General features: G+C 40.3%; 1 protein-coding gene and 4 non-coding genes across 5 annotated transcripts in view; 4 read left to right on the top strand and 1 right to left on the bottom strand.

The window, feature by feature from the left end:
* LOC130178811 (contactin-associated protein-like 4) overlaps window positions 1-23,541 on the bottom strand; it is a 102,247-nt gene that overhangs the window by 30,901 nt on the left and 47,805 nt on the right. The window contains exons 6-14 of the mRNA XM_056391309.1: window positions 22,007-22,213; window positions 16,607-16,782; window positions 16,295-16,441; window positions 14,417-14,684; window positions 13,769-13,918; window positions 13,367-13,538; window positions 4,277-4,383; window positions 1,738-1,857; window positions 1,173-1,373 (exon numbers count right to left, since the gene is read on the bottom strand). Of these exons, the coding sequence (XP_056247284.1) occupies window positions 1,173-1,373; window positions 1,738-1,857; window positions 4,277-4,383; window positions 13,367-13,538; window positions 13,769-13,918; window positions 14,417-14,684; window positions 16,295-16,441; window positions 16,607-16,782; window positions 22,007-22,213 (1,548 nt within the window). The remainder of the gene's footprint in view (window positions 1-1,172; window positions 1,374-1,737; window positions 1,858-4,276; window positions 4,384-13,366; window positions 13,539-13,768; window positions 13,919-14,416; window positions 14,685-16,294; window positions 16,442-16,606; window positions 16,783-22,006; window positions 22,214-23,541) is intronic.
* trnal-uaa (transfer RNA leucine (anticodon UAA)) lies at window positions 11,608-11,692 on the top strand. Its single transcript has one exon. It is a non-coding gene; the product is annotated as a tRNA-Leu (tRNA).
* trnal-caa (transfer RNA leucine (anticodon CAA)) lies at window positions 12,224-12,307 on the top strand. Its single transcript has one exon. It is a non-coding gene; the product is annotated as a tRNA-Leu (tRNA).
* On the top strand, window positions 12,600-12,684 carry trnal-uaa (transfer RNA leucine (anticodon UAA)). The gene has a single exon. It is a non-coding gene; the product is annotated as a tRNA-Leu (tRNA).
* On the top strand, window positions 12,917-13,000 carry trnal-caa (transfer RNA leucine (anticodon CAA)). The gene has a single exon. It is a non-coding gene; the product is annotated as a tRNA-Leu (tRNA).

Raw genomic sequence — 23,541 nt, 5'->3', positions numbered from 1 at the left:
TACAAAGGGTTTAACCAGAGTCACACCATAAAGGAATGACAGAAATCATACCACATCCATACAGGGTTAGTAATATTCAGCTGTTATTCTTTTATTTTTTTATATGTAATGTTATCGGATCAGTACTCAGCCGATACACAAGTATAAAAAACGCTATTGGAGCATCTCTATATTCTTTCCTTAATCCATCTGCCCTTAATGGTTCCAGCCTTGTTTTACTGCAAAATGGCTGCAACCAGAAAGAGGCTGAACAGAAGACATTAATATCAAAGATTATCCCAGTGCCCTGCAGCAGTTTTCTTTAAAGTTGTAAAATTAGAACCCTGTATGCTGCTTGAATGCAAAAAAAAAATTCAAGATAAATGTTGAAACTCTGTCTGTATAATGGTGGTCATAAATCATTTCCTAACCACTTTCTCACAGGCAGTGTTTGCCACAAGAAAAATTCATGTCTACACACTTTTGGTGGTTTAACTGATTCTCAGTCACAGCGTTAGGGTCAATTAATGACTTGTAAGACCATGAAAAAGCATTTGAGGAAAAACAAAGAACAAAACTCAGACAAACTAATTGGCCTCAATGCTGAGTCTAAAAGGAGGAGACATTTATACAAATCGTACACAGTCCATTTGTCTGACTCGCTGGTAAATGGGAAGAAAATCCTTGGAACCTGATTAAGTGTGCAGCAATGAGCGTAACAATTATTTTGTTTTGTGTGGTAGAGCGGGAAAAATGTGTGGAGCTCCAGGGAGTTAAATTGTTTTCTCCAGAGCTTTTGGTTTTGTTCAAAATGATGTATGGCTGATACATAGCCCGCTCCTGTTAAATTGGATTCAAAGGCGAGTGTGATTTAGTGTTTATGACTTCAGTGAATCAAGCCCTTCAAAGACAAAGATAAATAAAAACATGAATGCATACTTGACTATCTTAAAGCTAACTGATAATCTGATCTAGTAGGAGTGGGTACATCCCAGTTTCCTTATTTGATTGATCCTCAATCCCCCAGTCCTCCATCTTGAAGGTTGTCCCATAGCTCTTATGAGTGAGGATACACAAGACCATGGTTCACAGCAGTCTTTCAATGGTCTGACACAGCCTTTCTGTTATAAATCTGTCAGTCATTCAACACTGGAAACAACGTCAGTGTTTTATGCAAGGAAAAAAGGCTTTACCTGGAGTGTTGAGGAGGCGGGACTTCCTGCAGTGGTAGGACAGTTCCTGTTCACAGTGATCTGATTGGCTAATAGCAGCCAACAGCTGCTCCTCTTTAGTCGAGTAGTCAAAGTGAACTGAATGCTGGTTCACACCAGGAGACGGTCGGACTCTGGTCAGGTCTGTGTTGTTGTGCTGGATCACCATCCACGTGTTCTCCTCTGGAGAGGCAGACACAAGGAAACACAACCATTGCTGTGCTGCTAATGACACCGTGTGGTAAAAGATCATGGAAGGGAAGGTTTCTCTTGTTCTTTCCTTTTTCATTTTTTCATTTTGAACTTGAACTTTTCTGTTCTCTCTCTATATCTTGTTGATTTTTTTTTATTAAAAAGATGGAAGAAATAGGGACAGAGAAAGAGATGAATGGAGGAAAAAGAGAGACTGAGGTAAAGATGGGAACAGAAACGGAGCCTTGTAGGGAAAGGAGATGACATCATCATTTACAATTATGTAAATGTTCATCATGTGAAACGCTGAGTGATGATGGGAGGATGAAGGGGAGTGAATGTGTGTGTGTGTCACCTGTCATGTTGCAGTAGACCAGCTGTGGTTTGATTGGTCCGCTGCCGTCCACGTCGATGTAAAAATGTCCCGAGGAGTTGCCGTTGTGTTTGTACGCTTCACAGGACTGTTCATACACAGCTGGGAGGAAAATAATAAGATCAGCTTCAACATTAATCACATCAACATCAGCACATCTGCTGGCACACAGGAGCTGTGAGGGGATGGAGATCACACCCTGTGGAGGATTATGGGTGCTTCTTCATACGTATGTATCACCACTGAATCATAACCAGCATGAAGTGTTTTATTTCTGCAGCAGCGTCCCATAAAGTCAAGATCAGTCCAGCTGGAGAGGACAGTAATGACTGATGGGAAGTCAATGACTCAATAAATAAAACCTTTATCAGCCCCACCTCTTCCTCTCTATCTCCACAAGTCTTCCTCTTCCTCCTCCTCCAGTCACACACACACCTGTTCTTCCTCTGCAGCCACATAATCGAGCCCTTCAAGTCAAATCCATATCTAAAGGTTCCCACACTCTGCTCACCTGTTTATCTCGCTTCTTCTCCACAGCCAAAGGCCTTTTATTCATCACATTGCCTCAGTGTAGTTAGAAAAAGGTTTTCACAGAAGCGTCAGCAATAAAAAATGAGAGCAGAGGTGAGGTGTGTGGGAAACTCTCCTCTTTTGGTCTTGAGGTGTTTGGCTCAAAGGGAATCGGCACAGAACCAGTAAATCCCACCAATGAGCTCACCTTACCTCTGCAGTTTTATTTGTTCATTCTGTATTTGGAAATTTAGTCACAGCTACAGACTCATTAACCTCCATCAAAACCCTCACACACAAACAGGTTTTAGAGGTACTCTGCAGTGGGCAAAGAATATTATGCAGGCATCACATGAAGCTTGCAAAGAGGTTGCTTTATTTAAAAAATGTCCCCAGGCTGCAGCCGAAACAAAAACCAAGAATTTAAATTTTTTTGTTCTGACAAAACTCACACTTTGCTGCTCCTACGCTAAAGGGGGAAAAACCCAGTACAGCTGTAATTACTGGGCAATATTGCTGTTAAATGCATCTGTGATTGCCACCCTGAGAATAACAGGTTTTCTAGGTCTTGAAGGTCGAGCTGTAAATGGAGCTGCTGCCTTTAAGAGTCAACTTAAGAACCCTTCACATGAATGATAGAGAGAACTGACGTGTACATTAAAACTAGTAACATTAATAGTACTCCCCAGGCTGTTTTTATTCATTCATTTTTAATCTCCGTGCTGTCTCACTGAGTGCTCTATTTCTGTTATTTCATTTTCTCTTCAGTTTGCCTCTGTGCTAAAATCCAGTTACTGTGTGTAAAAGGAAATTCATTATCTGCTGCTGTTGCTCTTTCTCACATTTTACCTCTCCATTGATTCTAATTTTTCTATTTTATCTGTCATTGCTCTCTCGCTCTCTCTCTCTGTCTCTAATCCTATCTCCATGCAATATACGAGTCATTTCAACCGAAAATATATCTTGGGAGAAATGTATTGCCACCGTGATTATCTTTTTATATCCACATAATGAGGAACTAAAGCAAGATTAAACTTTTTTTATGGTTATGTTTAGATTCTCAGAGCACTTGGTTAAGGTTAGGGGAAGATCATGGTCTTGGTTAAATATTGAAAAAAAGTGATTTAAGCATGAGACAAAACAAGTTTTATTCATTAATATTTAACCAAAACCCTAACATTGTCTAAATCAAAGTGCTTTTGTCACCTAAGCATAACCACACCATAGTAATAGTAGTAGTAGTAGTAGATTTGCCAGAGTAGAGTGTGCACTCCTGAATAAACTACAATATAAAGACCCTCAAAGCAAGCTCTGTAGTACTACGTAATCTTGTGGCTTTGTGTTTTAATCTTATCACTGTTGTTATAATTCAGTTGATATTATTATGTTTACATGATGCTCATTCCTAAATAAAGGTCTGTTCAGTAACTGACACACAACTAGTATTACCACCTTGTGGTTGTTCGCCTTTACCAACCAGTCAAGTTGCAGGAAATTTGGTCATTATCTTTGCAGAACATTATGATGTCAGAGTGAAGGTGACTTTTGACCATTTGGATAAAAAACATCATCACTTCATCATCTTATTTCACATTTGTGTTAAACTGTGTCATACCTAGCAAAGCAATTAGCTAGTTATCGCCAAAAACATGTTTTGAGAGGTCACAGTGACCTTGACCTTTGACCACCAAGTTCTAATCAGCTCATCCTTGAGTCCAAGTGGATGTTTGCGCCAAATTTGAATGTTAGTGAGATATTGTGTTCACGAGACAGATGGACAACCTGGTAACATAACGCCTCCAGCCCCGGCTATCGCCAGTACGGAGGCGTAACAATCCTGCAAAGTACTAGTGTGCTCTCTAGCGGATTAATTCCTAAAGGTAACAGATTAAAGTACAGTGCACAATGAAAAGAGATCAGGAGGAACCCGGGGTGTCAAATGCTCCAGCTCGATAGCAGGTTAATCCGGCCCTTTTGTCCAAGAGCCATGTTTGTCTGACAGGTGACTTACAGCTGTGGCAGGTGGCTCCGCTGTAGCCACTGTCAGAGCAGTTACAGTGGAAGACGGTCCAGGACTGACTGCAGAGGCCGCCATGTTCACAACGACTGGGAGAACACCTGAGAGAGAGAGAGAGAGGGAGAGAAAGAGAGAGAGAGAGAAAGTGTTAAATAGTCTCCATAGTTCATCGTAAAGTTTCCCAAGAATTTTATTTCAGTCCCCAACTGATGGACTCGTGTGTGGGAGGAACTTGAAGGTTTCATTTCTGCTGTCAAGAAAAAAAATACAGAGAAATGTATTACAACATTCTTCTCTATACTGTATATTGAGACAGCAGATTTACAAAAGAAAATCAATGTTTGTTTTGGCAGCCTGAATATTTGGGAACAATTCACCAGGTTTTGCTGCCAAAAATCTGACATCAAGGACAAAAGCAGTCGATGCCAAAAACCAGCCCTAATCACTTATTGTCAAGAAAAGTCCACTTTTTTGGTTTGTTTCAAAAGCAGCTGAAGAATCTTTCTATATTTCAGCTGAGTCATTTATCTTACAATGAGTGAACACACTCAGTGGATAAATTTCAGACTTGGTCTGTTACATAAAGCTATTTTCATTAAAAGGGACAGAAGGCATTTTATATTACGCATAATATTCATTTTATGGCCAAATGTGTGTGTAGGAGGATCAGAGATAATGTAACTACTGGACGCAGAGAGTATTTCATTTTTAACATCTGGAGGTCATATTTTCCATTTTGGCAACATGTTGTTGTGGGAGGTTGTTGAACTGAAAAAGAAAAAACTCTGTTCTAAACATTGACTGGAAAACCACTGCACCCTTTCTGCAAAAGATTAAAAACTTTGTTATCATGCATCTTGTGTGGCCTGAGCACCATTGCGGAGCACAAATCTAAGCTAAACCTTGTTAAAACATCTTGATAAATGTATCAGGACAGCTGTGATTTAGAAAATACCTGCCTTAGAGTTTGACTGGATAAAAATAAACTCCTCCAGAGCATATCACTCCACGGTTCATCTGCTCTCTTGTAACATTTTCTGTGCTTGAATTTCTCCAAACATCTGTCACACACTGTCAAGCTTTAGCAAGATCATCCATCCATAAATCCATCAAGGTCTTTTCTTCTTCATCCATTTTTACACCATGTGTGCCCGTACATCAGACGTGTTTCATCATTAGACACGTCATGACTGAACTCATTTTAAATCCTTGTGGTGTCAAATAAGGAACAAAACCTTTTACATCAACTAATTTTACCTTCCCTTTACTTTTACTTTCACCTTTGAGCATCACTATTTGTTACATACACTTTTTCCTAAGGTGTTGTCTGCTTAGTTGTGACCACATCCAGCTGTGATGTAACTTGGTACTACAGCACACTATCCTTTCAATCCCACATCAGTAACATTACCCGGTCTGCCTACTTCCACCTACGAAACATTAATCGCCTCCGCCCCTCCCTTACCCCCCACACTGCCGCCATCCTTGTCCACAGCCTCGTCACTTCCCGTCTGGATTACTGTAACTCTCTCCTCTTCGGCCTCCCTCTTAAATCCCTCCATAAACTTCAATTGGTCCAGAACACAGCTGCCCGTATCATTACTCGTACCCCCTCCATCCACCACATCACTCCTGTCCTCCAACAGCTCCACTGGCTACCGGTTCAGTTCCGTATTCATTTCAAAGTCCTTCTATTAACATTTAAGGCCATCCACAACCTCGCCCCCCCATATCTGTCCGACCTCCTTCATGTTCCCACTCCCTCCCGCTCCCTCAGATCATCTTCCTCCACACACCTGTCTGTCCCCTCTGCCCGTCTCACCACCATGGGGAGTAGAGCATTCAGCCGCTCTGCTCCCCGTCTCTGGAACCTACTACCACCCCAACTCAGAAATATCGATTCATTCCCCCATTTCAAATCACAACTCAAAACACATCTGTTTAAAACTGCCTTTTCCATCTGATGCCAATTGCTCTGTCACTTTTGTATTGTTTTTATTTTTATATTTCATTTTTATTATTGTTAATTAATTAATTAATTCTTAATGTGTTTTAATCTCAATTTGTGTAACTGTGTACGGTGTCCTTGAGTGCCAAGAAAAGCGCCTTTAAATAAAATGTATTATTATTATTATTATTATTATTATTACAGTGCCACCATACATCACAGCTGAGTGATGAAAAACACACGATGTCACCACTAGTTAACAGGGTCAGCCGGATTGTGAGACTGGGCGAAGTTACTCTTTAAAGTCCCGCTTCACTTGTTTGGTTGTTGGGCTCTTGATTAAGCTCAGGCCGATTCTGAGATGATAAAACACAGTTAACATTCTAGGCTTATATATATATATATATATATATATATATTACCCAGTGTAATGAGACTTTTCTCCAGGTTGTGTTAGTTTACCTGATTAAACATAGCTGAGCCTGTGGTGTACACTGTCACTGAAATGATAAAGACCTCACTCTACTAAACAGGGGTGGGAGAACCAAACAAAAGCAGATAATAGGTCTTTGTATTTCTACATGAGGAAGCATGGTGCCTGAATGTTACATTAATGCCACTTTGTCATTTGCTCTCTGTGCGGTTTTGTTGACTTGTGGGCAATAGTAGCTTTGTATTGTAGTATAACTTTGTAAGCAGTGTGTTTTATATTTATCCTGTCTTGGCCTCACCCTGTTGCATTTGGCTTAGCTATTTGTATTCACATGGATTGCCTCCATTTGTTCCAGCAGGCCCGACTGATTCCTACAACAAGGTTTAACTCTCTCTCTCACACACACACACACACACACACACACACACACACACACACACACACACACACACACACACACACACACACACACACACACACACACACACACACACACACAAACAACAACAGGTCTATCTTTGTGAATGACTTTGTGTGTTGGTAGTTTGTGGGGCGGGAGACTTGACGATTCTGTATATATCGTAATATTAAGAGATGCAAGTTTTGAATACTAAATATAAACGTATGTGACAGTGTGTGAGTGTTTGTTTGCTCAAACCCAGGCAGGAATATTGAGGAGAAAACAGATGACTGTACAGAATCTGCAGCTTCCCTTTTTATATAGATAAAAGCCCTGAGTCAACAGCCTGTCAACCTGCTACAGGCTGATTTTTACCTCCATCTATCTCTATACTGCTTTAATCTAAAGTCAGTGAGTTAGCATTCACATTAATTTCACCATATTAACCCAAAATACCACTTTATGCTGCTGACTTATATTTTAGTGTGTGTACAATGTGGGTTTTGATTCTTGGAGTGGCGTTCATTTCTTTGAAGAGCCATGATTACGATGCTGATGATGACGATGATGAAGAAGAAGATGCATTTTTAAGACGTAGAAGGAGGAGGAGACTTGACTTCTAGCCTAATTTAATGAAACACCCCACAGAAAAAGAAGACAAGAAATAAAAACCCTAACCCCTGCCCCCCAGTCTGCACACACCAAACAAATACACACGTCCGACCCACACATGCAGGTGTATACATCATTTTGGGTACCTCCGATGAGATTACTTTCTTCAGCTGTTAATGCATTCTTGCTTTTATTTCATGAATTTAAAAACTAGAAAAAATTAAATGGTAATTTCAGCATGTGCAAAAATTTGGGCACCCTACTAAGTCAGTACCTAACTCCCCAAATCCTCCTTTGGCAGATATCACAGCTGACAAACACTTTATAGCAGCTAAAAGTCTTTTTATTCTTCACTGAGGAATTTTCGCCTAAGGATCCTTAAAGATAACTTCAAAATCTGAAATATTTTTACGCTGTCTTGGACACACAAAATCAAGATCTACCTTGCAGTCAGGGGAGCCAAAAGCTTCAGCTTATGTTTCTTGGAGTGGTTCATGGTTGATTTTGAGCTCTGCTTCGGATCACTGTCCTGTTGTACAAGCCAGCCTCTTTTCATTTTCACTTTCTTGACCAACTGCAGGACATTTGTATCCACCATCTGCTGATATTTAGTGGAATCCATTCTTCTTTTGTATTTGTGAAATGTTTCCTGAGCTACTGGCTGATACACAATTCAAAAGCAGAATATTTCCAACCCCAGTAAAGTTAATGAAACAAAGTAACTGCACATTTGTATTTGAAGAAAGACTCATTTTTAATATCTGTTTGCTGCAGAGTCAGTTTTTACTTCTATTCATTTCAATAATCAATAAAATATGTAATTGCCCAGCGGTGCCAAAAGTTTTGAAAACAACTGTATTTCATAAAAAAAGATAATTTAAACCAGTTTCTTTCACAGAACCAAAACAACAACAGTGTCACAGACTGATAACTAGTTAAGTCCACACTCAAACTGCATCACAGCCTGATCTATGCCACAACTCCACTGAAATGTCAGACACAGAAACACAGACACACACTCAGCCCTGAGGCCCTCACAGAGCAGCACTTTAAACACTGACTCAGGGTCCATCAGCTCGCTATCCTGCAGCGCCATGTGAGCCAATTTAGCCTGACAGCACTTTTAACTTCAGTCCTCATAGACCACATTGATCCCAGTACGTACAGCCATTCAGAGAAGCCTCCTCCTATCTCTGCTGTGCTCCATGTGTTTGTTGACAGTCAATAAAAACCTGGTGTGCACGCTCAGAAATTTAAAACAGCTTACGGTAATCATGTTGATGGCAGTGAAACACAAAAAAACACACACACTCCGACTCACATTTTAACACTGATTTTCTGATGTGTGTGTGTTAATCTAGCATTTTACATGAACTCAAAATAATCAGGCAGGTTTGGTATAAAACAAGGTGTTGATCCGATGATATAGTAAAGAGGCTCCTTGTTCCATAGGTGCTGTTAATGGAGTGTTTGCATTGGATAATTGTACTCTTTGGTACCGGCAACACACCCAAACACACCCATACACACCACTGCAGATATAATAACCTGGTCTGAAGTACTGCCACAAATAGAAGCCGTGTCGTGAGTCCATTTTCCACCTGACTTTACATCTCATGGGACCAAAATTCAATCAGCAGGATTACACTCGGAGAATATGGGGTAGATTTTTTTTTTTTCGTCTTTACTGGAAAACAGGATTTTTTTTGTAGGTTTGTTTCAGTGATCAGTCAGATCCGTGCAAGAACTGCATTGTACTGATTTAATAATCTAATGAATGCAGAGAAAGGGAGACATTTTAATTAAAATCACTGGAGCAGATTCTCTTTATCTACCAAAGATATGTGGTCGGTTCAATGTTGGTGTTTATGGTAGTGCTTACACACAATATGCTGTGTGTGTGTGTGTGTGTTTGACTGTGTGTGTGCTATGCCCTAGAGGCGAGTGTATAATTGTTGTAATTGTCTCATTAATTGTGCTGCTATTTGCCGTGACTGTTCTCTCTCCCTCCCTCCTCCCTCTGCCTCGCTCATCTGCTGAGCTTGAAGTTATTGCTCTGATCCTGCGCTGTCACTGACTGTCATTTATCATCTTACCATCCATGAATTACACCCAAAATATTTATCATGAGGTCTAAACTCGATCTATACATCATTTCATTTCAGTTCAGCTCTCTGTTCACTCTTTGACTTACATGAATTTTGCTGAAACACAAGTGCCAATCGCATTAGATAGTATTTAAAATCTAATCATAAGTTTAAAAAAAATCATAGAAGACATAATCAATATCTTTATATTAACAATTGGTCACATGGCTACTTGTATTTAAGCTCTACAGAGCTTTATAGCGACTTTCGGTTTTACTGTTTCTTTACTGATTTGTTTCACTCTCACTGCTGTCATCAGCCTCATTTCCAGCCACAGCAGGCAGTGAAAAACAACAGCAAATCTACTGCACACCACCTGCTCAGCCGCACACCGTAGACACACAACGTTAGAGACTAGCTGGTGAACATAGCGGAGCATTAAGCAGCTGACGAGCCAGATATTTCCCTCAAGAGCTGGTGGAGACCAAAACACTGAGCTAAAAGGAGAGTGAATGTTGGACCTGCATTTATCAGATGGACACAAACACAAACGTGAGTCCAAATGACTCTGTATCTGCTGAACGTGTAAATAAATCAACTTCAAAGGTGATGATCAGTTTGACCATTAAAATTTTACGTGAATGTCTTACTTGTGATTGTTTCTACAATGGGAGAAGAAGCACATCTTTTCTGCGTCTCATGTCATTGGACACAAACATCAGATAGACACAAACACACCTCTTGTGTTCCTGTCTTCTGTTTTATAGGTTGAAAATGTTTTTTGTTTCTCTTCCTGTCGATGTTAGTGCTATGATGTTTGCATAATTAAAGGCCCCGAGCCCACCTTTCCACCAACATATCTTTATCTCTCCCTCTGCCTCCGAGATGACTGAAATGACATTTACATAACTGACATTATAACTTGACATTCTTTATATTTGCATTAATACTGATATATGGATCAAGGTGCCAATCAAAGCCTCTAAAAAAACTCTATAATCTGACTTCCAGCCTTTTGTCCATCTTGCAAGTTGTTCATGACTGGTGGGTTCTAGTAGGAACAGAGCAGAAGTCCAAGTGGAACAGAAATCAGCAAGAATACAATTGTCACACCACTGGTCTCCACTGAACAATAATTCTGTATTTCCCAGAGGAGGTACTGTGATAATGTGAAATAATAGATATGATATCTTATGATTCTTTGTGTGTATCAGTCTGTGTGTGTCCTACATGGTTCAGTCTCTGTTTCTCAAATGTCCCCCAGCTTCAGCTCACTTTTAAACTACTCTGCCAGCAGAGAGAGAAGGGAAGAAAAATGATCTACAAAAAAGTTGCTTTAAAAAATTGTGTTAAAAAAGAAATTAAAGAAAAAACAACTCCAACTTTCATGGTAAGATGTTGTGCCACCATGTGCTGCCAGAGCAGCTCCAATGCTCCTTGTATAAGTTGCTGAACTCTACTGGAGGATGAATGTTCCCTCAGTTGGTGGTCGAGAGCGCTATCTAACACGTCGGTCCAAAATCTCCAACTTGTGTTCAACTAGGTTTACATCTGGAGACTGTGAACATCAATGCATATAATTAACCTCATTTTCATTCTAATTAAACCATTCACTGACCCGTCATACCCTATGAATGGAGGCATTTGTCTTAAGGACCAATGGACAAATGTCCTCATGGTGTCAGATCTCACTCCCAATAATTTTTCTATTGAAGGCTTTCACTTGGTTACTCCGTAGTTTAGACACTGAGACTAAAATCCAATCAAATAATAACTTGTAATTTCAGGTTCTAACAGTTATTCCATCTTTATCGTCAAAAGTTTTTTTTTTTATTGATTTATGTCACCAGGATGGCCGAGTGGTTAAGGCGTTGCACTTAAGATGCAATGGACGCAGAAGTCCTCGTGGGTTCGAATCCCACTCCTGGTAGATGGTTTTCAATTACTGGGACAATCACTTTTGTTATATGTATAACTATGTATTTTATATATATATATATATATATATATATTTAATGCATTAACTTATCACAATATATTATATGAGAGCTACATCAGAGGTACTAGCAAAGCAGCAACAATGCCATATGCATCTCAAGAAAAATATCAACAATAAAGGAAAATTATTTGTTTTTTAAAATCAACATGCAAAGACAACTGTGTTAACTGACATATAAGAGAGACCGCAGTTATATTTTTCTTTAACAATGAAAGCTAAAAACTGCAGTCACGAGGATGGCTGAGTGGTTGAGGTGTTTGTCTTATGAACCAACGGACAAATGTCCTCATGGTGTCAGATCTCACTCTTACTCATACTTTTCTAATGAAGGCTTTCACTTGCTTACTCTGTAGTTTAGACATTGAGCCTAAAATCCAATCAAATATTGACTTCTAGTTTCAGGGACTCAGTTGTTTCCTCTTTATTTGGCAAAAGATGGTTTTTGACCTGTTTGCTTATGTCACCAGGATGGCCGAGTGGTTAAGGCGTTGCACTCAAGATGCAATGGACACAAAGTCCTCGTGGGTTCAAATCCCACTCCTGGTAGATGGTTCTCTTTAAGATACAGATGGAAAAACCAACATAAAGTGGTGCTGTGATGCTACAAATTCCAAAAGATATTCCCTCATTTGGTGCTTTAATGAAGGTGGCAGAAAGTGCTGTCTAACATGTCGGGCCAAAATCTCTCATAGGTTAAAACTAGATTGGGATCTGGTGACTGAACGCCACAGCACATGATTCACTTTCATCAAACCATTCAGTGCACTGTCACCCCTTTTCAGTTACTCACATTTGTTGCCTCTTTATCATCAAAAAGTTGTTTTTTTTTGTTGATGTCACCAGGATGGCCGAGTGGTTAAGGCGTTGCACTTAAGATGCAATGGACACAAAAGTTCTCGTGGGTTCAAGCCCCACTCCTGGTAGCTGAATTTTAATTACAGGGAGTAACAATGAATGAATGCATTAACTGAATGAATGCATTAACTGAATGTCAGACAGATGCTGCCAGATCTCACTCCTCGTAATTTTTCTATTGAACATTTTCACTGTAGTTAAGAGCCTAAAATCCAATCAAATATTGACCTGTAGTTTCAGGTACGTGCAGTTTTTTTTCTTTATCTGCAAAATCTAGTTTTTCGTCTCTTTGTGTATCTCACCAGGATGGCCGAGTGGTTAAGGCGTTGCACTCAAGATGCAATGGACACAAAGTCCTCGTGGGTTCAAATCCCACTCCTGGTAGGAGATTTCTTAATTGGGGCACTTAAGAACAGAGGTACATTATCTTTGCCTGGTGACCAGCAAACGGCAGAGCAAAATTCATTCATCCTCATAAAACAGTTTCACCTGGAACCTTTGTGACTGCTTGTTGCTTCCCTCGGAGGTCAACATGGTTTGAAACGGGTCAATAATTCCTCTGTCAAAGTAAGCCATTTATTATTTCTGTCACCTCCACGAGTGAATGTACTCATCACGGAAACTAAACTGATGTGAAAAAGCTCATGCTGTGCAGAACATGAGGGAAAGCTTATATCAGCTGTAATAGAAAAATAACAAAAATGTGCCTTAACACACTGAATATTATTGAACTGTTTTTTGGAAACTGACCTGTCGATAATTCCACACATGTCAATCTGCAGGTTGCTGTAGTTTCCCAGCTGCTTTTGCTGCACCATGATCAGGTCCACGTTTCTGTTGTCCACAGTTAAGAGACGCATGCAGCCCTGGAAGACGTTAAAAGGGTTTCTGCATTCCTGACTGTCGTCTACAGCAGGACAACCTGAACAGAAGAGAGAGGAGTTAGATCAGTTGGATGGAGCGCACATGACAACTGTTAGCTGATACTGATGGATATTTAATGATAAACTGGGACATTTACTGTAAATATTCTGGCTGAGAAATATCTATATGTTATACCCAGTCTAGTGTCGAGCAGCTTCCATTTGGCTGTTTGACGCGTGGCAGATTTGAATTGTTCACAAAGATATAGCTGACCTATTTTACACTTACCACCAAAGAAGAGGTGACTTTCAACGGCGACAGGAAACGAGGGGCTGGCGTGAGCGGAGCCTCCTTCCTCTTTATCCACAGCGATGGTCAGACGTCCTTCTCTGGAGTTCAGCTCCACTGAATGCCACTGACCATCATTCAGAGCAGAACCTGGGAAACCAAAACCTCATTAACACACACTGCTGTGGGAAATTAGATTTGTTTTTTTTTCTCAGGTGTTCATGGCTGCACATGGAGCCATTAAGACCTGCAGCAGATGTTGCAAGAGCATTTTTGTTCCAAGGAGGAAAGGGCAAGCATGGGCATTCATGTAGTAATGACCAAATTAGATATCCGATCACTCCACAGCCTGCCACACAGGCACCATGTTGCTATTTGGAAACAGCTTGTAAATCATGTCTTTCTCACAATGAAACACTATTTAGAAGAATATTATGAGGCAAGACCAAAAAATAATTTGCCCAGACAAAGCATCTACCTCCTGCATCCTCTGTGTCACTGGCTTCATTCATTTTAAGGTTAACATGAAACTATGGGGTATAACTCTCATAAGGCTTGAAACAGCAATACTCCATAAGAGTAATCACTAATTAAACTGCTAATGGTTACGGGGATGATGGATTAAGGTTCTGGGTGTCGCTACCTTACCTGCACTTAGCTCCAGCAGTGCCCTGCCAGCCTTGTGGATCTGTAGCCGGAGCATGGCTTCACTCAGGTACAGCCATACCACTCCCCCTTGCTGAGGGAGGTCAAAGGTGAGCAGAAGCCCCGCCTTGTTCCACGTCCTGAATTGTAATCCAACAGACACGTCCCCTGAAGAGGATGCCGTCGCACCCGGCAACTGGAGGAAGCTCTGGGGGCCGGGGAACGTCACTGCGACGGAAACTGGCTCAGCACAAGAAAAGGTCACGTTGCCCTGAGATGGAGAGATGCAGAGTTGAGAGAGAGAGAGAGAGAGAGAGAGAGGAAGTGAGACAGGAAAATGATTATTAGAGAGATAAAACAACATGAAACATGAATATTAATCAGTTGCAGAGGGCGTGTCGGTGTGACCTCATGTCGCAGTGATCTCATCAGCAAGTCTCCTTAAAGAGGACATCAGTATTACCATAATGATAACAGCAAAGCTTAGGATAAGACTAGGAAAGAAAACTGAAAATACCAAAGTCACCTAGCTTGGATGTAAGAGAGATAAAGACTGAAAATGAAAGAGGGAGAGCAGACAATGTGCCCAGACCTGCTATATCTTGACATCTCTGTTACAGTCTATTGTTTTGAGTAGTGGTAATGACTCCAGGCCCATTGCTAAAGCTGCAGCAGTAATATATTACAGTCCCAGCTCTCTTCTGGGAACATCAGCCTGCTATCATCTAAAAGCCCTTTGTGGTGAAGTTAAAGTGATGTACAATAATTCATGTTGGAGTGGGATGTGCTACCCCACAACACAAAGTAAAAAGTTACCTTAAAAACCCTGAAAAGCCATAAGACTCCAGCACCAACACACCAACCCTTCTCCATATACATCTATTTTCTTTGTACTAATTCCTCCCCTTGCAGAGCCACATGAAATACTATTTAGTCCCTGTATTAAACTGGACCATAACTTTGTGGCAAGGAACCTTAAGAGCCATAGCATCATTACAAAATGGCCTCTATTAGATCTTCAGCCATGCATGTGAATCTGTGTACCTCTTTACTGAGAATTCATGTTTTTTTCTTTCTGCATTCTGGATCTTTACTGTAATGAGAGAGCGTTTATTACTCCCTGCAGAAACGCTTCACAGCCTCTACATGATGAGCTCGCTCCACTCATTGTGAATGTAGAATCATCTGAAGGTCCTAATGGCCAAGATGAGGAGGTATTAGTGAGAATCTAACTGTCTACACTCCTGTGCCCTTTATTAACCTGCCAGCGGCTGAGTGGTAAAGCCAATATTTCACCACTAAGATTGAATTCCAGTGGGTCCAAGGGGAATCTAACACATACACACCAGGGGCATTCCTACAGGAGTGGCCAATAAAAAAAACAGATAAATAAGCCAAATACAACCCAAAGCTAAATAAAACTGAAGAAACCAAAGACAATTGTAAACAATAAAATTTACAGTATACATGCTGCTCTGTGGTTATGTAATGCACTGGTTATAGATAATTGTTTAGTAGTTAGTAAACAAGTCACAAAAAAAGCTTCAAAAAACACTGAACAGAATATTGTGTCACTGAATTTTATCGACAGCCACACTCTGAGACAGACTTGCAGATTTTGGTTTCATCGGCCCTTCTCCAGTGATTGATGCTGCACTCTCTCACACAAAAGCCGAACAGCCAAGAGCATTAGAGAAAGCTTAACTTTAAAAACACAAAGCTGCTTTTCTCTATTCATGCTGGATAGACAGACATTGCATCGCAGTAAATACTTCAGTATAGGATACTATACTGTACCACTGTGAGTCCACACAGGGTAAACACCAACATTTTGTCACCTACATTGTCTAGACAACCCCATGTTTAGCTAAATGAACTTACCATAAGTGTAACTTGGTGGTCGTTGTGTTTAGCTCGTTCTATTAGGTTGAGGTTGTTGAAGAGCAGGTTTTCCAGGCAGCCGTGGAAGGTCCTCTTTGAGATGAATGGTTTCTGAGAAGTGAGGCTCTGGACTCCCCCTACACTCAGCTGTATGGGCACAATAACACAGAGGATTACATGCTCATGCATTAACATAAGAACAATATCTACGATTATAATGTACTGTAGCTACAGTAGTTTTAAACTTTAATAGTTCTTTGGATTCCTTAAAAAGTATTGTGCAGTATGTATCTGTATTCTGTTTCACAACACCTGTTCGATGTCCCAGTGGTTGAACTCTGCAGGGATTTGAACCCTCTCCATGTGTTTGTCCACAGTGAGGTTGAGGTGAGAGCTGTGTCTCTCCAGTACTACATGATGCCAATACTGATCATCTAACAGGCTGCCCAGCGAGGCAAGGCGCCGGGGCTCAAAGGATGAAGTCCCACCTGAAACAGAGGAGGTGGAGGAGGAGAGAGCAGTCAGCGGGGTGAAGCTGATATAAAAACAGGATTTTCTGATCTCACTATTAAGATTGTTTCTCGTTGTTTTATCTGACCCGGCGAGAAGTGAAGACCAGCCCAATAAAAGCCTCTTTACTGTTATGAATACTTAAAATTTTTTCAGCATCCCACAGAGAGGATCACACTGAGGTCACCGTTCCTTATCTCATAGGGGACTACTGGATGTCTGCATATTTGAGTTTGAGAACTGAAGGCAAATATGTGATGAAGGCTAATCTGAAAAACTGCAGAGGAAACATAGTGAGACATCATTAATGATAGATGAGCACCAGCAGGTCCAAATTAGTGGATACATTTCTGCATCCGACAAAAAAAAAAAAAAAAAACTTTGTTCTTCTGCTGAGAAAAGGAACTGTAGAAAGAGCTGAAAACAGTCAGTCATTAAAAATGTATTAGATATTCTTCAGGGAGAGACAATTCCAGCTTCAGAGAGACAAACACAGACAGTTTGGAAGATGATGGACAAATGTATATTTGATATTTCAGCCAGTTTTTCGTGAGATCATATATATTTGCTGCTTGGGTGAGAAAAATAACTTCATCCGAAGAAACTCAGTTAAGATGTGCACGTCATGATGAAGTGGAAGCCTGTCCTGTCAACACAATCATTGTGACGAGTTATTTGATCACAGTCTGGGCGAGTGGAAAGAGACAGTGCAATCAATATGAGAGGAAGGATGGAAAGACTTAAAAACACATAAGATCGCTTTATTAGCACTGATTCATTGAATAGTTATTATGTTATTGGAGATGGAGAAGAGACAGAGAAGACTTTCTGATTGTGTGTTTCATTGGATGGATGATTTGATTACTTGGTGAATGGCTGAGAAGAGAAAGAAGGAATCAATATGAGAGATCAGTGGGAAGGCAAATAGAAAATTATATTAATATACAGTGCTCTCTCTCTCTCTTTCTCTCTCATTCCCTTTCGTTGTTGCCGTTTGTCTTTATTTTCCTCTGTAGTTTTTAGAAGTGTTGACGAGAAGAAATTAATCTTTTCTTAAGCAGCAATGATCAAACATGTAGGTTTATGACTGGGCAGGCAGTCAGTTTTATTTTTTTTGGACCATGTGAGGAAAAAGTGTGGTGTGGAATATGAAACAGCAACTGTGTCCCCTGTGTAAAAGCTACTGTCAGTGAGTCCTTGAGCATGACTGTTATATGAATTGAGATGGGGGTCATCAAAAATCAATAGATCACTTCCTGATGGGAGCATGAATGTGCACAGAAAATAATAACAAGCAACGGGTCAGCAGATACGAAAAATGTAAAGATTAGTGTGCTATTGGCACAGAGGGAAAGTCATGGGGTCTTAAAAAATCAAGACATGTTTAATCTTCAGAGCATGAATGTGCACAGGAATTTCAGTGTGGTATGTTTTCAAGGTATTGGTCTTACTAGCTCCTCACTAAAGTGGCCCAAAGTCAGACTGTAGTTGTGAATCAGGATGTGTAAGACGATACGAGGAAGTGTACTGCTGAATGAGAGCGAGCACGTTCAGCAAAATCGAAAAATAAATAGCGGATAAAAAGCTGCTAATGACTACAACATTTTTTATGTTGAGGCGGGTCAGACTGGACGTGTTTGCCTCTGCTGAACACTCTCTGCTTTTTCTCTCCAAAGTAGCACAGTATTATATCCTGTCTACAATTTCATTAAAGCTGTTCACTAGATCTGATTACACAGGAAGACAGTGGCCTTTATCGATGGTTGCTGTAATCAGCTCCAAACATCATTTTTAAACTGCGAGCTACTGCTAGCGTTTGCTCAGTTTCTTTCTCTGATAACTCCAGACGTCCAATGACTAAAATTGTTAATCCAGTTAAAATATATAATGTAAAAACAACCAAGATCTAAACAGTATATTATAAAAAATAGGGCTTAAACCTAAAACTCAAACTATGTTTTGACTGCTTCTGTCAGGAAACCACAAATGCTGACACACACCAAATGAAACGGACCGTTACCTTGATTAAAATTACAGATTTCTGTAACTGCTGGAAACATTTGGGACAATGTCAGTGCATAAAATAGGTCTAGTCATTTTTGTAAATTTTAATTCAAAAAAGTTATTTTTCATTACACCTTTAATCAAAGCAGTGCCTAGGCTTACAGCTAACATCAAGCACTGGAGCAGGACCCTAAAATTACTGAGGTAACAGGAAAGGACTGGCTGAGTTATGAGCCAACAGAGACACAATATACCGACCTGACATTTTGATGAATGTAAAGCAGAGAGGGAAGGGGATGGTTTTGAACAGCAGACATAAATCTTAAAAACCAGCATGTTTATTCTAGCTGTTTAGACAGCAACAAGCAGTCTGAGCTGTGTTTAATGTTTGCAGTGAAAAGCTTCTGCAATTTAGTTACTGGACTGGATTCTCTAAAATTATCACTGAGTAAAGATCATGTAAAAAAAAAAAAAAAGACGATTTAGATTTTGGTTTGATTTGTGGACACAAGGCTGAAGCAAACAGAATAAAAGAAGAACAATTCTCCAACAGGACTTTTATTTAGAGACCCTGCGGCTCTTTAAAAAGGCATCTCACTTGGAAAAATTTGGTGAAAAAATGACAACATAAACGAAGGTATGTAAATGTTGACAACGAACTTCACCTCACTTAACAGTTTACTAAACATGACGAGACAAAACTGAACTGCACAAGAGTCAAGCTCTGACTTAAAACTGTTTCATCCGTCAGTTTTTTTGTCAGTGCTTTGGTTTCTCTGTTTTCCGGGACAGAGCTGCTGTTTCTGTTTCTGTGCAGGGCGGTTTCTCAGAGTTGCCTCATAAAGCAAACCGCAATATGTTCGGGCCTGGATGTGTTAGTGTTAACAGAGCGGAGCAGAGCAGGCCATGCATGAGCTCAGGGTCAGTGCACACAGCAGATGACTTAAATTACACAATCAGTAACCTAAAAAGCCAATGTGGAGAAAAAGAGAGAGGGAGGGGGTGGGGGATACACAGAGCGAGGAAGACAAAGAGGAAGGTGGAGACAAATAATGAGAGAACAAAGATGAAGGGCATCTGACCATGAAAACAGAGGAGAAAAGTGTGAAGAATTGCAAAGAGACAAAAACACACAACAATGTCATGAGAGAAAAACAGAAATCACAAGACAGAAAGATGGGGAGTGAAAAGCTGAAAAGGGCAAAAGGCCTCTTCTGATATGAAATAAATAAAGTAACTGGAGTCAAGCAAAAGGAAAGGCTGGCTGTACTGTAACATGGCACAGTCTTCTTCATGGTGGAACACTGACATTTGGTTTTGTTTACGCTGACACAGACTCTCTCTGTGACATATCTCCACAGGAATCAGAAGATGTGTGCAGATTGTAGTTATGAGAGGGATTTAAATTGAATCTTTCCGGTTTGATTGGCTCACTCATATGTGGGTGTGGTTTAGCGAATACAGCAGTGCTGCAGTGAAATCGGGATGAGGACAGGAGAGACATGAATAAATTAGACCTAACCACCGTGCTCTTTTGAAAATGTCAACAACGTTTCGGCCAACTAATCTCCAAACACAGACACCTGACCCATGATAACGCTCTGCTGCTAGTTTTATACATTTCTCTATATGCCCCCAAGTTGAAGATAAGATATTAAAAGCATTTAATGTCTTACAGGAAGAGAAAAAATAGGAACTTTGATATTAAAACATACTTAAGTCATTTTTTGACATATATACAGTACATATATTTGGCATATACCAAAAGAGAGTTAAAGAGCTGGTACAAGGAAACATGATTAGTATGTGTAGGTGTGGTCTCTCTTCAAGATGCATGTCCTTTCCCTTAAAGGGATAGTTTCGGGTCACTTGAGGGTTGTGTGAGGTTGACTACTTATCTATAGTCAGTGTATTTATTCTTTTATCCACTTTAAAAGAATATCCACTCAAAAAAGCCAATATCAGTTTAGGTGTACGCTATATTTTTAATATTTTTACCCCTTTATATTGCAGACAAACAGCCCTTTCCTTTGGAACAACCTTTTCTCAACTGTTGCACTACCATATTCCTATGCATAGCTACATATAACTGATCTGCGTTGTAATATGGCGTACACGTCAACTGATATTGGCTTTTTTCTGTGGTCACACCAGTACATCATCCGCTTCTGTGCCGGTACTCCTGCCTGCCCTTCCAAACTGAGAGGGTGCCCATCCAAATCTGCTGCAGCTAATACACTGACTATGTATAACTACTTCACACAATCCCACATCAAATAACCCGGACTATCACTTTAATGTGCTGCTGTCTGTCTTTACAGGACTTTGTAGGTCTTTCTGCAAGAGTTACAAGAAGTTGGATACGGTTGGAGGAAGGGTAGAAAGATGGATGAGGGAAGAAGGGAGGAAGGGGAGAAGCAGATGGAGGAAGGAGTGGTTTGAAAGATGTGAAACGGAGAAAGAGAGAGAGGAGGAGGCAAAGAGAAGAGCCATATGGTGATGATTCAGCATGGCAGCCTGACAACCTCTGGTTTAACCCCGTTTACACACACACTTACACACACACACACACACACACACATACACACACAACTCTGTAGAGACAGTAAGCCATGCATGTAGTCTCTCAGAGCCCAGCCCTAACACATGCTACAGTAAACGGGAACCATCCATCACAGCTGTAACTAGACAGAGATGCAGCAGCAGAGTGTGAGCCAAGATTTAAAAACCAATCATGTGGTGGCGTGCGTGCCGGCCACCTCACCCAACCAAAACCAGTCTAAAGTTATTCCAGAGGGTTCATATTGTCCTAGGCCTGATACAGATATTTTTGTGCCAATATAACCATCAAGTAATTCACATATTACAAGAAATAAAATGTGTTATTGTTGATCAAACTGTTTCAGCTGAAGGTTTTTACTGGAGAACAGCAGAAATGTCTGGTGGATGACACAGATGGAAATGACATTCATGTGTTTTTCTGCAACATTTTCCTGTTTTTTCTGAAAATGTCAACAATATAAATCTTCTTAAACTCGGCATTTCTCCTAATAATGGTAGACTTGGTTTAGGTACCTTTATCTCCCACTATCCTTCTACCGATAAACCTGGTCTCTATACAGATTCTCATGTTATTCTCCAGTGCAGCAGATATGTATATATAGATGTCAGTAGATGTCAGTGTCTGGTATGTTGGACCTTGTCTGAGCAGCAGCTGTAGCTTTCCTCTCTCTAACTCCAGACTGAGGCTGAGGCCTTCTCGTCCCTCTGCGTGGAGCAGCATCCCAGCATTCTTCAGGGTTTTAAACTTCAGTGAGACGACTTCTCTGAACGTTTTCCTCGGGCCGGGACTGAACCTGTACACCAGGCCACTGCTGCCACTGTCAAAACTCACCATATCAGAGGCTGGAAAACAAAACAGGAAGACGGCCATCAGGACATTGTGGGTATGTATCAGGTATGGTATATGGGAGTCTCAAAGACCAGGAAATGCGTCTCTCTTCCAACACAAGGAACATGCACACCTGGAAAGTTTTGTCTGTTATTGTGATACAGTGTTTTGTTGATGAGGGAGAATCTCTGAGGTAGAACTGGATCTGTATTCTGTTCAGCACATAAAATAAAAATGTAGTACCCTCCTTTAGCTGGGGATTTGAGATGAGGTGAGCAGTCAGTGTGTGTGTGTGTGTGTGTGTGTGTGTGTGTGTGTGTGTGTGTGTGTGTGAGCAAGAGATTACTTCCCAACTGTGAACCTTGTGAATCCTAAAAGAGCAGCGAGTGACTTAAACATCGATTTAAATTTCCAAATCAACACAGAGCCTCAAACACGAGAACACACACCCTCCAACAAGTCTACATCAGAGCATTTTTGTAAACAGTGCAGTTCCTGTTGACTGCAGATACAAATACGTGCTACTACATGTGCAATGATGCAACGGTATAACTGAGTGAAGATTTGTGGCACAACTGCAAAGTAACTGAATCCTACATTTATCAGGCCCTTTCACACGGAGCAGGATTTTTGGCTAATGAATATGTTGTTTAAAGAAAAATCATATATAGATACACACATATTGTACATATACACATAAGGTTAGAAGGTTCAGTCAATTGTCCGATCAAATTGCAAAACTACTGACATAATGATGTGAGAATAGTCTTAAATTTGTGTTACAGTAGATATATTTCATATTTTTGTGCCATTCATCTGTGACACAGCTTTTGATCTTTGCTCAACAAATTAAAGTGACTGCATGTTTTTTGTTTAGCATAAAAAGACAACAGAGGGTGTGAAATGTGGTCATTTTAACTTTAAAAGCAAAAGGTTGATGGATACAATTGAGAAACTGATTTTTCCACTGGGAGTAGTAGTGATATTAAAAGAAGGTGAATGAGTTAAACATATGTTTTTGTGGCTGAAAAAACTGTGTGATGTGGGTTTATTTTCATTGTGTCGATGCCAGAGTTAATACATCAAATCTGTTGTAAAATACTCAAAATGGAAATGCAACCAATTAAACTGTTGACACAGTGTGTTTCCTGGCTTAGGGGAGAAAGGTGTGAAACACGATGGCTGTCAGTGTTGATTACAGAGGTGGGAATTAAAATGTGGAGAAAGTGTCAAGAGTTGGCAGTAAACCTTTGTGTTTCTTGGTGTATGGAAATACGGAAGACACACCAAAATGACACCGAAAGGAAAAGGCATGACAGATGATGTGCTAATGTAATGATGT

The sequence above is a fragment of the Seriola aureovittata genome, chromosome 12 (genome assembly GCF_021018895.1).
Source record: "Seriola aureovittata isolate HTS-2021-v1 ecotype China chromosome 12, ASM2101889v1, whole genome shotgun sequence".
Classification (NCBI taxonomy): domain Eukaryota; kingdom Metazoa; phylum Chordata; class Actinopteri; order Carangiformes; family Carangidae; genus Seriola; species Seriola aureovittata.
This window is presented reverse-complemented; position numbering and strand designations above follow the sequence as displayed.